The 13,728-nt window shown below is 41.4% G+C and overlaps 2 protein-coding genes across 4 annotated transcripts in view; both read right to left on the bottom strand.

Moving 5' to 3' along the window:
* Positions 1-293, bottom strand: part of LOC138626612 (collagen alpha-1(XX) chain) — a 33,753-nt gene extending 33,460 nt beyond the window's left edge. For both annotated transcript variants that reach the window (XM_069708358.1, XM_069708359.1), the window contains exon 1: positions 162-293. The gene's annotated coding sequence lies outside the window, so the exon portion shown is untranslated. The remainder of the gene's footprint in view (positions 1-161) is intronic.
* A 2,242-nt stretch (positions 294-2,535) lies between these two features.
* slc35c2 (solute carrier family 35 member C2) lies at positions 2,536-13,571 on the bottom strand. Of its 2 annotated transcripts, XM_069708368.1 has the most exons (10): positions 13,510-13,571; positions 12,522-12,716; positions 12,217-12,367; positions 10,416-10,479; positions 10,220-10,292; positions 8,871-9,039; positions 8,049-8,132; positions 6,644-6,819; positions 5,439-5,568; positions 2,536-3,949 (listed from the first exon to the last, which is right to left on the bottom strand). In XM_069708368.1, the coding sequence occupies exons 2-10, from the start codon at positions 12,630-12,632 to the stop codon at positions 3,804-3,806; spliced, it is 1,104 nt and encodes a 367-aa protein (XP_069564469.1). In that variant the 5' UTR covers positions 12,633-12,716; positions 13,510-13,571; the 3' UTR covers positions 2,536-3,803. The 2 variants fall into 2 exon arrangements, with proteins under 2 accessions (XP_069564469.1, XP_069564470.1); XM_069708369.1 differs by lacking the exon at positions 13,510-13,571 and having other exon boundaries at positions 12,522-12,855.
* Positions 13,572-13,728: the final 157 nt, after the last annotated feature.

The raw sequence follows: 13,728 nt of genomic DNA, 5'->3' as shown, positions 1-13,728 counted from the left end.
TCCAACTAACTCCTTCAAGTGAAGCTTATTGAGGTCGTCCACCTGAAACTTCAGCACCTGAAGAGAACCAACCAACAACATCAAAAAAGCTGCGCTCGACCCCGACAGAAGAACTTCGCTGTGTGGGAGCGGCCAGGTGAGGCGGCCAGGTGAGGTCTTACCTGGCGGGTCGTGAGTCCAGGTTATTCCCTCACAAGCATTCCAGAGGTGGGGATGTCAGCACGCGCAGGTTCGGCCGAGCTGTGGTGGAAGGCGGCTCCTACATCAGCTCCTACATCAGCTCCTACATCAGCTCCCACATCAGCTCCGGTCTGAGCACCGCGGGGTGAAACCCGAGAAGGTAGCTCCTCCCCTGCTCCAGAAGTGGGCGGGGCCCTCTCAAGAATGCTGGAAAAACACCTCCGCAGCGCAAACGAGGCCAAAAAACATGCACTTTAAAATGATAAAACAAGGCCTGAATCCAAAGGAACCTTCACCTCTCCCTGTCATTTCTATAGGATTTACAATGTTAGAACCACTGACAGGTGAAGCATAAAGTTTAAAACTACAGCCCAGAAATAAATAATAGATATATATCGATTATTGTTATTTAGTCAGATTGAGACTTGGTATTTACAGTCAAACTGTAAACTGTTATCCTGAAAGGTGTACCTGATATGTTGTCCCTCCCATTTAAATGACTTGGGATGTCAGTATAACCCAGTGCAGTTCAACAGCACCACAAATCACAGCCTTCTACATCATTCGCAATGCTTATTTTGGTGCTTTCTTTTTGTGTGTGTGGAGATTTCGTTTTTTTAATTCTCTGGTTTATGTTTAGTTTTATTGTTTCAGTTTGTGAAAATTCTTTTGCATTTATTTTGTTAAAAAAAATAATTCTTGAATAGATTTAGTTTATTTTAGTTTTTTGCCTTTATGTAAATAGTTTCCTGTGTATGTTTGCATTTATTTTGATAATTTTGCCTATTTTTGATAATAACATTAAAACAAAATACATTAGCCTACCGTTTAGATGAATCAACACTTCCAATCAGACTGAAAAACAACTGAACATTATAATCACCTATGAAGACTGGACTTATGGATGTATTATCTTTAATGTTTCACCTATCAGTTTCATGTAACTCAGGCACAGAACTTCTGCTGTCGTACAAGTGTGATATGTGACTCTTTCAATACTTCTAAAGGCATTTTTTAATTTAATAGCTGCAGTGCAGTTGATCAATGGATAAAAGCGCGTGGCTTGCAGAGAACACCCTCTAAATGTTGCTCTATGAAGCAGTAGTTGATGAAGTATTCAGATTCTATGCTTAAGTAAAAGTACCAATACAGCAAAGTAAAAATACCTAAAGTCCTGCACGAAAAATTCCACTTCAGTAAAAGTATTAGCAGCAAAATGTTTTTAAAGTATTAAAGTAAAAGTACTGGTTTGGTCCCTCTGACTGATTCATGACTTCATTAGATGTTTAATAGTGAATAATCGATGTGTCATCAGCATGTTGCCGCTGCTGCTGCTGCAGGTCTGGAGCTGTAGTTTCTACTAATAGACAGCAGATACATGTGCGGAGTCATCAGATGATTACCGGGAGAAGAATGAAGAAGAGAAAATAAGTTTTAGATTTTTGGTGAGATGTAAGATTATTTGAACATTTCTTGAAATGAAAGCTGGTGAGAAGTTCAGAGGAGAAATGCAGCTTTTAACAACTGACTAACATCTGAAATGTGACCTCGACCACGAACTGCTTTGGCAACGTGTTGCATTTTAAGAGCTTATAATGTTTTCCATTAAGTCAAATCTTCCTCCTAAAAGTAACAAAACTTGTTTCATAAATAGAGAGGAGGAAAAGGTCAAATATTTTATATTGCATATAAAATACGCAGAATACTTTAGTGGAAAACAACACTTGCCTGCACTTTGCACACAAATGCATATTGCTTTCTTCTATATTTTACCCATATTCTACTTTATTAATGTTTTGTGTTTCATTTAAAGCATTTCTATCTGTTCTTATGCATTTTATTTCTGTTCTACTCTTTTAAATGTTCCTTTGTATCTGTTTTTATGTGAAACATTACGTGTCATTTTCTTGCTGTAAAGCACTTTGAAAGTTCTGCATGAAAGTTGCTATCCAAAAATTAAGTTTATTATCATTATTAACAATAAATAGCTTTTGCAGAATACAGGTTAGTCTGTATTCTTCTATGAGAGCTGCATTACTGCGTGTGTGGAACTCATTTCCAAACAGCTGTGCTTGTTCGGCAGGTCAACCAGGTGCACTTGAAGGAACAGACGCAGATTTACATTTACAAATGCACACTGTGTAATAATGCATGAGTATTTCAAATGTTAGGATTTTTTGCAGGGGAAGTCAAGATTATCCATTTTTCAGTGGGGAACATTAAATAAAACTTATTTATGACTCCGGCTGGATATTTGGGTCCAATCAGACGTCTCCATGACGACGTTGTTAATGGAGAGGAATCGAATCATTCAAATGAATTATTCTAAAATGAAAACAGTGACATTTGTTTTCCTCCTTTTTCCCACTTTATTTCTTAACGTATTGCAGCGACAGTGCATTTTACAGAAGATCATGACAAAAGCGTTCAAAAGTTTTTATAAATGGCTTAAAACTCAAATAATTCAGCTACACAACCACTCAAACTCGGTCTCCATGGAGTCTGAAAATAGCTCTTTAAAGCAGTCTTCTTGCTGACCGCTGTTAATAAGGCACATTAAGATCACCTCACATCCCTTTAAATTATGACTCAAAGACCATCGATGATGGAATCAGTCATCTGCAGCGCCGCATCTCATTACATGCAATCAAGGAATGTTATTTTCAGTTAGCACAGCTCGCCTCGAAAGTTCATTTGATTTAAATCTCCACGTTGTTACACGTCTCAGTATTCAGACACACATTATAAGCTGACATTCATGAAGACTTAATATCACCGACCCCGACATCAGTCTGAACGGTGGGATGTTTGCAGAGAGCATCAAAAGGTCTCTTTCACTTTTAGGATTTACTGTCTAACAAACAGTCGACAGATTAGAAGTCAATCAACAATCAATCAAATAAATAAAGGATTGATGCTTGAGGATTCATGAAACTAGGAGGACCATTTCCTTTTTCTTCTTCAGATCAAACAATTAATGGATAAATTAGAGAACAACCTGTGTATTTATTGATAATAATAATAATAATAATAATAATAATAATGTGTTGCAGCTCCACAGACATCAGTTAGAGCAAAGACAGCTGCAAGAATTAGCATTTTTCAGGTATTCTTGTTTTTACGCAAAATAACTTCTCTTGGGAATCGGAATAAATTATGAAGAGAAAGAAATGATGTCATCTGAAGTCAAGTTACCACTTTTCTATTCACAGCTCTATCTGGTTGTTCTCCACACATCTTCCAAGATATCCTTCAGTTTCCGATCATAAAACAAAGTAAGAGGATGTTTCCAGGGTGGCGAGTTGAAGAAAAATGACGACTGTACTTCAAGGTGTCAAATTATCCCTTTAAAGCTGTCTCACGCTCCGTCTCCATATATCATGTATCTGCTGTGTTGAACCTCCCCGCAGGCAAAACATCATAACGTGTGTCATGTTTAAAGTCCACAGATAATGTACAGCTGACAAGGAGGTCTGGCCCGAGGACGAGAACACAACGGAAGATTTCTTCTTTTTGTGGCAGTGTCACTCCCAAAAAAAAAACTTTTTGGGAGTTTTTAAAGCACTTCTTTGACATCCCTGTTCATTCAGATCACCTGAAGATGAGATCTGTGTCCTGTACTGTCAGTGGAGAGTGATTTCTTGTTCCTCCTCTTCGTCGTTGTATTCATCAGCAGCAGATTCCTCCCCGTGATCTCCGTTCTGCCGAAGCAACGGCAGCTGCAGCTCGGGGCTCTTACTGTTGAGCTGCCGTATTAAAGGGCCCTTATCTGATGGGAATATAACAAGATCAACAGTAACAACATTATCAGCACCTCTGAAAGCAGAAGTCTTCAACCTTTTATCCTCCGAGAGCTCCTCATGTTTATTAACATTTATTTACATAGCTGAGCTCCACCCAAACCAGCTGACTCAGCTTCTTTTATGTGAACGACAACAAATTGATGCTTTATACAGTTTGTAGCTTAAATTCAACAACATGTGCAAGATTTTTTTTTAATATTTTTTATCAATTGAAGCATGTTCAGCAGCAGATTCAGGTTGGGTACATAAAAAAATGATATATATTTTGGCAAGATTTTCTCAAGTTTGGTGGTCAATGTAAGTCTGTTAATAAATAAATTTGAGGCTTTTGTTGCACTTGAATTAAACTTAGGGTAATGCAACTATTTGAGGCTGAACCGCACTGTTCATGAAACACACAGCGAGCAAAGATAGAAACACCGTCAATGAAACTGACGCGGAGCTGAAATAAAACAGGCGCTGGGCTCCAAAAACTACAGGCGACATTAAATGATGCGAGTCGGACAGAAGTCTGACCGGCATGCACTGCACGCCGATCGCTGGTGATCAGTCCCGCCGCGCCGGCCCGGCTCATTTCAAACAAGCCATTAACATGCGTCACCACGTGATCAGATCGCCCAGAACCAAGTTAATGACAGACGCAAAGTGTGATGTGGAAACCTGAAGCCTGACAGCGGGCGACATTATGTCGTTTTATACAGTGAACCCTCGCTATAACGCGGTTCACTTTTCGCGGTCTCGCTACTTCACGGATTTGCATCGTGCATTGTGTTCTGCATTCTGATTGGCTAAACAGTCTCTCCGCTTCTTCTCTACCTGTTTGTCAATAACGTTGCGGTTTAATATGTACACGTACGTAAAACAGCTTGCCAAATTAAAAATAATCGATGGTGGCATGTCGGTTTATAAGAATCTTTTTGCCCAGAAGAAAAAAGAGCGACAACAACTACCGATAACTATGTTCTTCTCTCGAAAAACCACACCTGCACCGCCGGCTTTAGAAGAAAGAACCGCTGCAGAGCGGAGTCAGGATGCAGCGGCTCAGTCAGAAGAGCAGTGAAATACACGAGTCACTATTTGTCCTACTGTACTTTGTATTTGTTTTCATAATCATTTTTCATTTCCTCCCGTTCTAATCCAATGACTCGGGTCGCAGTGGGGCGGTGCCGATCTCAGCAATTTGAAGCCTTCAGTTCGTATTGATGATTCAAATTATTATTTTACAGTACAGTAGTTATTTGTTAAAAAAAACACTATTTTCATATATTCATATTAATAGATTCTGGATTTTTCAATGAGGGAGAAAGAATACATGTAATTTTTCAAAAATGTAATTTTCTCTTGTGGAAAAAATAAAATCTTGCATTTTTTTTCTTGTGATGTTGTACCAATACAATTTTAGACAGTATCACAAACAATCATAAAAAATAAAAAAAATAAAAAATGAACACTTACTTTTGGAATAATATGTCTTTAGTCCAACATGCAGTGAAATGCCACACACACACACAGCGAATCCCAGCCAGTTCAGCAGACTCATCCTGTCTCCCATTAGAGATGCAGCCAGCAGCAGAGTGCACACCTCCTACGACAACACAAGACGAGAACAGAAATAAAGAAAAGTCGTAGAGAAAGACCACAACGCAGCGCGACACAAACGTTGTTGACAAGATGAAAACTAGAGATTTTGATGTGCTCAGATCCTCAGCGTTCACAGCTTCAGTTAGATTACAGCTAATCCAAAAATGTTTACATTTTCAGACATAAAATACTAATATCGTTTTAATATGCGTGTATAGGTTTAGGAGCCCAAAAGCACCAAAAGCACTCTCACTCTCCAGTGACCACTTGTGACCGGATCTCATTTCTCTCCTCATCCATATGCAAATGAACACATATATTATGTAAATAAAGAAGTAAATAAACACGTGAGCATGTAAAACAAAATTGAAGTACTTATTTTACATCTATATATTTCACTGAACGAGTTTATAATAATAAACACTAAAGTTAGTAATTTACAACCTGAACCGTCAGGCTCGACCAGATTGCGTCGGTTCAGGCTTGGATTATTTAGGAGGGTCGGGCTCTGCACTGCGGTGGATAAATGAACTGTGTGAGGGGGCGGGCTCTTCTGCAGCTAAACCCAGAGGAGTCTTTGGTGAAAGAAGTGTCAAGTAGACACTGGTTCAGTTTGCAGGTAAATCTATTTCCTGTCAGTTCAGCTGCACTCAGCAGAATCAAGCAGGAATATTTCTTCTATTGGATATTTGTATTCCTTCATCACACGATGTCAGTTGAGTAGACGGTTCTTCATCGAGGCCCAGCATGCATTTGGGGCTCACGTTGCTAAAATAATGTGTCGGTATGTGTCCCGGACCACCAACCCAGAGGTTAGTCTGAGCACATCGGATCTCAGTGTGTTCCCAAAGCATCCAGAGTGGCTTCACACCTGTACTTTGAGCTGGCCACATGTTAATGCCAGGTTTAAACAGCATCTTCGTCTGTCTGAAAAAAAGGAAGCTCAACACACACACACACACACACACACACACACACACACACACACACACACACACACACACACACACACACACACACACACACACACACACACACACACACACACACACACACACACACACACAGTTTGAAAGTACCTTGAAGATCCCTGATATTGATAAAGTGAGGCTGGAGGTCCGGGAGACAAGCAGGAACTCTGAGAAGCCCAAACCGAAGGCCAGCAAGCCTCCGATACTCAGAGTGAAGAGTGAATAGAGGAGAGGAGAGACCTCCGTCACCCGGAACAACTTCTCCGAGGTACTGAGGCTCAGCCCTGGAAGGACAAACAGAATCAGGACATGTGGGTCACGAAAAGCAGAGAGGAGAGTCCCAGAGAGATTAAAGAGTCTGGAGAGTCAACAACCAGAGTTTTAATGAAACTATCCTCACTTTATCAACAGTTGTGTTAACACAGTCTGGGGAGACTGTTTACATGGGCTCTGTCTCAAACTCATAATCAGTCCCTCCAGGACTTTTTTGTGATTGTTGTGATAAAAAATGTTTAATTTTGCAGCATACAACATTGCAAACATTGTTTTAAGTGAATTCTTTTGCATAAAATTGCATAAATCTTTAAATCAGGCCAGAAAAAAAATAGGTTTTTTTTTTTAAGCACTACCTGATAAAAGATGATATGTAATCACTTCCTTTGATAATAATCGTGCTGCACATCACAGAAATATTTAAGTTTTAATGTTTTATTTAATCTTATAAAACTTGGAGAACCATGAGGCTGAAAACTCCTAAAAGGTCCTAAAAGTGCCTAAAAGGTCCTAAAAGCTGTGTATGTTTCCAGAACAGACCGCCTGTAACTGGAATATAGAAACAAGGACTACATCAGCCTTTCAAAATAAGAGCTTTAGATGCTGTTTAATTCATGTTCATTCAACACATAGACCTGCTGGATGAAACCAACAAAGAGACGTCTCTGACAACTGGACGTGTGGACAAAACTCATTTAACATCCAGTAATATGGACTCACTTCCTCTGATCACAAACATTTAATCACATCATTTTTTTTGATGATGAGAAAACAGGATGAGAACCTTTCTGATTGTAAATGAGAAGTTATTTTTGTTAATAAAGTGAGTTTGATTTAATAGACTTACTTTATGTCATTAATACTTTCAGCACAGTTTCTGCTGACGACATTTTTTGCGTAAATATAACTGCAAATATCGCAGTTTGCTTGAATTTGTGTTAATTATTGACATCACAAGATCGCTGTTTCCTGGAGGGACTGGATAGCTGCCACAACTCCACTGTCTCATTGGAGTTAAAATATAATGTAGCAAATGAAAAAATATTGTGTCTGTATCTACTTGTTTTATTGCAGATATTTTAGGATGCACTGGCAGATCTTTTCAACCATTTTAATTGATATTTCAAAGATCAGACAACTAATCAAGAAAATAATGGTTAGTTGCAGCATTAGAGTTGAATTTGTAAGAAGAGATCAGAGACAACAGACCTGAAAATGACAAAACACAGACTCCACCCACCTTCATTGTAGAGGAAGAGGGGAAAGAGGCCAAGGAACATGAGAGGCTGCAGGTGGTACATGGCGTCTATCGGGTTCTGAAGGCCTGAAAAAAGTGGAAATCGAAAAAGGTGTAGAGAAGGAGATAAAACTGGAAATTTTGTACAAGTTTCTGAAATCAATTTCTCACTGCTGGCAAATCATTAAAACAAACATTTGCAATTTCACCATGGACCTGAAACTTTAAGAAGAAAGCACATTAAATAATGTGTCACATTTTTGCGGAGCAGGAGGAAGTAGCAGGGGAGCAAATACAGTGAGTCGGCAGAGTGAGGAGCTACAACTGTATTGTTCATGCGTGTTGTCATATTGGAGAAGCCTGTTGCCATGGTGCCACAGCTCAGGTGGTTTGAAGTGAACGTTTTCCTCTCAGACGCCTCAGAAGGTCCCAGTGGAACTCGGTGTTGACAGTCTGACTCTGGGGAACAAATTCACGGTGACACAAAGAAAACCCAGCTGGTGTCTCCTGACCTGACGCGCCTTCTTCTTTGGTCTCGGACAGTGAAGCTCCGCCCCCTCTTGAAACGTGAACGTCACACAGAACACCTCGTCCGGTTCTTTCCACATTTCCGTAGACTTTCTGAAGCATTTCGAAGTAACTATGTTGCTGATTTCCAGAGTTTGAGATGAATTTATTGCGGGCTGACTACGTCCATGGTGAAATCGCAAATAAATGCGTACCAGTGGTCAACAAAAACATGTGGACCTGATGTTGATTAAGTGACATAACTTGGGACGCATGCACCTCGTATTCATCAATTTCAACGGTGACTTCAATATTTACCCAGCTCTGCTTTCTGCATGAGGACCTGAGTGAGGGTCCAGCGGATCCCCCCTAAGAAGGATGCCAGCAGCACCATGATGAAGCCCTCCAAGTTGAACTGGGTCGACTCGAATGTAAACATAAAGAGACCGCAGGAGATCAGCAGGACCACCAGGATCAGGAATGGGTTCTGGTTGAGGAAAGGAGAAAGAAAGTGTGTGATGGGGTCAGAAAAACTAAAAGAAAAGCAGACATGGAGATAGAGAAGAGGAGCAGGAGTTAATACATGGAGAAGAACATTTAAAAAAAAAATATAAAAGAAGATGCTGACTAATTCTGTAAGATCGTTCCCTCCATTAAACACATTATCATTCAGGAAATAAAAACGACCTTTCTCATTCATGACCAACAGACACAGTATAATAGTGGTTTTATTTTGAAAGTGGGCTTTTCAGTAACTTCCTGATGACTTCATCAGTATATATTTGGACTTTTTCAACTGGTTATAGCTTTTCAACTTGTCTTTGTATTTTAGCATTAATGCAACAGCTATAGTACGAATATGTAATCAGTATCTGATTGGTCCCTCCAGGAAAACGTGATCCTGCAATTTCTTTTTAATTCCTGCAATTCTTACGGAAAAAAATGTCGTCACCAAAATCTGTGCTGAAAGTATTAACAGCATAAAGTAAGTCTTTTCAAACAAAACTCACTTTAATAACACAAATAACTCCTCATTTACAATCACAAAGGCACTGCTCCTGCGTGTTTAGTGCATACAACCCTGTGATATGTACCAATAACTCGTCACGCCTCAAATACGCTATTATTGTTGGGTTTTTTTCAACAAAGTGGGATGTACTTTTGGAGAATATACAGAAGTCAGCTGCGATTTAAAGACCGGATGAGTTGAAAACGCTTCGTCATCCAGAGAAACGACAGGTATCATCAGAAAGGGAAGTTCTGCTCTTTATTTTGATATACAGCCGATGTGAAGCAATCGGGACTTTGGGAATTATTCAATGAATTTTCTCTGCAATGCTTCGTCACACAGAGGAGGTGCCGGCATTTCTGGGAAGCTCTCGTCGTGCAGTTTCACGAGACATCTCATTCATCTCTCTGTGATGAATACTCGCTGCGCTATTCAACCGAGAAGAAGAGATTAAGGGTCTCGAGACAGTTGATGGCTCGTGCTATTAAACCGTAACAGAAGAAAGGGAAGCGAAGAGATGACGTCATTAAAAGAGCACCAGTAAAACCTCAAATGATGAAGGAAATCTGACATTTCTGAGTTTCATCCAACGCTTTTATACAAACAGACAGAAACGATTCCAATAATTCTGTAAAACAACCGTGAGGGGCCGACTCACCGGCTCCTCCAGCTTAAAGACCAGGGAGAAAAAGAGGATGAACAGCACTGCGGAGGACTTGGTCATGGTGTACCTGGAACAACACACAAAAAAGTTCCACACAATAAAAATGGAAGAATCCAGTTATTGGTAAAATACAATAATCACAGCCTTCAGTTTCTCTGCTTCTGCTGAAATAGTGTTTTGACAAACTTACAAGCTGATGGTGATGAAGAGGAAGCTCCAGTTGGAAAGACCGATATCCAGTGCTGTTGCAAAGGCTGTGGGGAAGATGAACAGAATTTAGAAGTGTTATACTGCAAGAAATAATGACCTGAACACCAGTGAAAACTCCTGGTTTTACTACACTGTCGCCTCACAGTAAGAAGGTTCAGGGTTTGAGCCTCGGTTCGAACCTTAGACTGTACATGAAAGTTCTCGGAGCTTCTGGGTCTGAAAAATGAGGTTGATCCAGAAGTGTCTTCAGCTGCAATACCAGCGAGTGCCACTAGAGGTCGGCTCCAAAAAGCCTCCGGCTCCATAGACTCCCATTCAACTTCTCTCATCAAATCCAAAGTGAATAAAATGTGTCCATCAGTTATCTCGGTGTTGTTAGCTAAAGTCACTCCTTCTTATTAGTTTTCTGGAGGTCCATCTGAAAATAATCCCTCATTCATTAGAAAAGAAGATTCAAGAAGACCTGGTTTTGGGGGCGTGTCTGTTTGATTGACAGGCCCCTTTCTGGAGGAAAACAATACTGCATTGACAGCAACAGAGAATCAGAGGAAGTTGAGACTTTTCCTCCAAACTTCAGATTTAAAGCTGCTTTAAATAATAACGCCGTGCCAAAGAGTTGCTGTCTCGTTGTGTAGTTGAAAAACCGTGTTGCACCAACAATGATGTGGAAAAAACTCTTATCTCCCATTTTTTCCCCTTGTCATGTCCTAAATAAGATATAAAAGATATATAAATAGAAGAGCTTCATGGCGACACTCTATACAAGGGCTGCTGTGGATTATGATGTGGCTCAGTCACAGTGCTGATGTGAGCTGACATATTATTTGTAGAGAAGGACTGAAAAGTAAAATATATAACTGATAACTTGCTCACCTGGAGGCTCAGCGAGGTAAAGTAGAAGTCCGCGGAGGAGACCTCTTTCTAATCTATGCAACATGTTCTATCGCAGGCAGAGTGGACATATATTTACTGGACTGAGTGTTTTTAGAAACTAATTTAACACATTTTTCTAATATGTTGGTAGTGTATCGCTATTTTATATTAAAGTCTGGCTTCTGTCCGTTACTGTCTATAAACAATGCAGAAAATAATAATAATAAATAATAAACTTTATTTGTATGGCACTTTTCTAAACTCGTTTCAAAGTGCTTCACATAAAATAAGCCATTAAATACAAAACAACAAGTGAATTCTAACGAGCCTTTAACAAACACAATGATCGTATAAAGCAATCATAAAAACTATTAAAACAGGAGGATAAAAAAAATAAGAATTGATCACTAAAATCATCAAAGGCTCACCGATAAAAGTCTGTTTCAAGAAGAGATTTCAAGATATTTACTTTATTTCCTCAGGCAGCTCGTTCCATAACTTTTGGGGGCTCTGACTGAAAATGCTTTGTCACCTTTAGTTTTAAAACATGTCTCCAGAACAGATACACGTTTTTTGTCTGAGGATCTCAGACTAACAGGCTTGTATTGAACATTCAGGTCAGACTTAAAAGTCAACAGTAAAATCTTAAAATCAATTCTAAAACATACTGGGAGTTGTAACGGGCGTGACGCGGTCCCTTTTCCTGTTTTAGTTCTGAGTTGCACCTCAGAGGCAGCCTGTGGTGCTTTGTGTGCAACTTGCTGTCAATCAGTCTTCTTTATTTATGGTGGTTACCTGGTGTAAGACTATAAAAACTAACCCCTTTAGGTGTGATATGATTTTTATGTCACTGTGGACTTTAGTCAAAAGCATTCTTCACTGGCAGCTTCGTCGATCAGTCAACTCACCTGTTGGAGACACTTTCCGGAGGTAATCCTTCCAGCTCAGAAGAATGCGAGGTTTCCCAGTCCAGCACTGCATGGCCCGCCGGGTCAGAGCTGACAGGCAGAAGTTGATGGTGAGATGGACTAACGTCATGAAGAGGGGATAACGGAAGCCCTGAGAGAGACGGAGAGACAGACGGGGTCACCTCAGATGGCCTAGTTCCCCTCTTTGTCTCAGGGTCTGGGGACACTCGGGGGGTCCTGGACCCTGAGACACTGGGTCACGGCCTACTGACCTCCAAGGGAGAAAGACCAGTTAGTTCACGTACCTGCATCAGCCATTTGTTGTAGAATGTGATGCCGATGGAGAAGACGTAGTACAGGAGAACTAGTCCCACGGTGCGAAGCCCCCGGCACAGGAACTGGACCGGGCACGCCATGCAGGGGTCAGCTGTCCAGTACTAGTGTCCAGGGTCCATCACCAAAACGGAGTCCTCACCGCCTCCTGTCACGAACAGGGGACGCTGCGGGGGGTAGAGGAGGAGAAACAGGGCTGGAGCATCTGTGTACACAGTGACGTCAGTTACAGCTGAGCAGGCACATGCTTATCAGAGCTGCAGCTGCACTGTGAGCTGGACGCAGCAGCGTTATCAGCACCGGGGCACCGGGGCACCGGGGCACGGGAGCACCGGAGCACCGGGGCACGGCGGCACCGCAGCACCGGGGCACGGCGGCACCGCAGCACCGGGGCACCGGAGCACCCGGGCACCTCTCACGGACCGGACTCCCTTCAACCGCTCCGTTCACGGTGGCAGCGTTTGTTTTGAAGCCTACAAGTCACGTGCATCGCGATTTAAAGGCTTTCCGCGAGTTGTTATGACGTGTTCCTCACTGCGGCTTTCCCCAGAAACAAGTGGGATTAGAAATCAAATGTTAGTTCCACTTCAAGCTGCTCGCTCGGTGGATTGTTTCACCGAAAGGCCACGAACAAAGCGCAAAAACACTCCGGTGAAAACATGGATGACCAACACACCGGTGATCAGTCTGCCCGGTGTTTTCATGAAGTCTGTCCGGTGTTTTCATGAAGTCTGTCCGGTGTTTTCATGAAGTCTGCCCGGTGTTTTCATGAAGTCTGTCCGGTGTTTTAATGAAGTCTGTCCGGTGTTTTCATGAAGTCTGTCCGGTGTTTTCATGAAGTCTGTCCGGTGTTTTCATGAAGTCTGTCCGGTGTTTTCATGAAGTCTGTCCGGTGTCTCCGAGCACGACAGCGCGCGACCAGGTCAACAAAACGGAGAGTACCGTAAAAAGAAAACGTACCGTCAGCCGTGTTGACCGTGTGACCGAATAGTAAACACGTGAAGCTCGGCGCTGTCCGCAGAAAGACGGCCGCTAGGGGCAGTGTCGACAATCATTAGAGCTTTTCTGTCCGAATTACTACTTCCTCAGTCAAACGGAGCGGAACCGGAAGTGCACGCCAGCCACTTCCTGTTATTGTGAGCTGTGCTCTGGGAAGGTAAGGGCTGTTGGTCGTCGTGT

The sequence above is a fragment of the Brachyistius frenatus genome, unplaced genomic scaffold, assembly GCF_029030835.1.
Source record: "Brachyistius frenatus isolate BFR_SWC_R1_liver_20210118 unplaced genomic scaffold, ASM2903083v1 Contig_75, whole genome shotgun sequence".
Classification (NCBI taxonomy): domain Eukaryota; kingdom Metazoa; phylum Chordata; class Actinopteri; family Embiotocidae; genus Brachyistius; species Brachyistius frenatus.
Note: the sequence above shows the minus strand (reverse complement) of the source record. Positions and strands in the feature narration are given on the sequence as shown.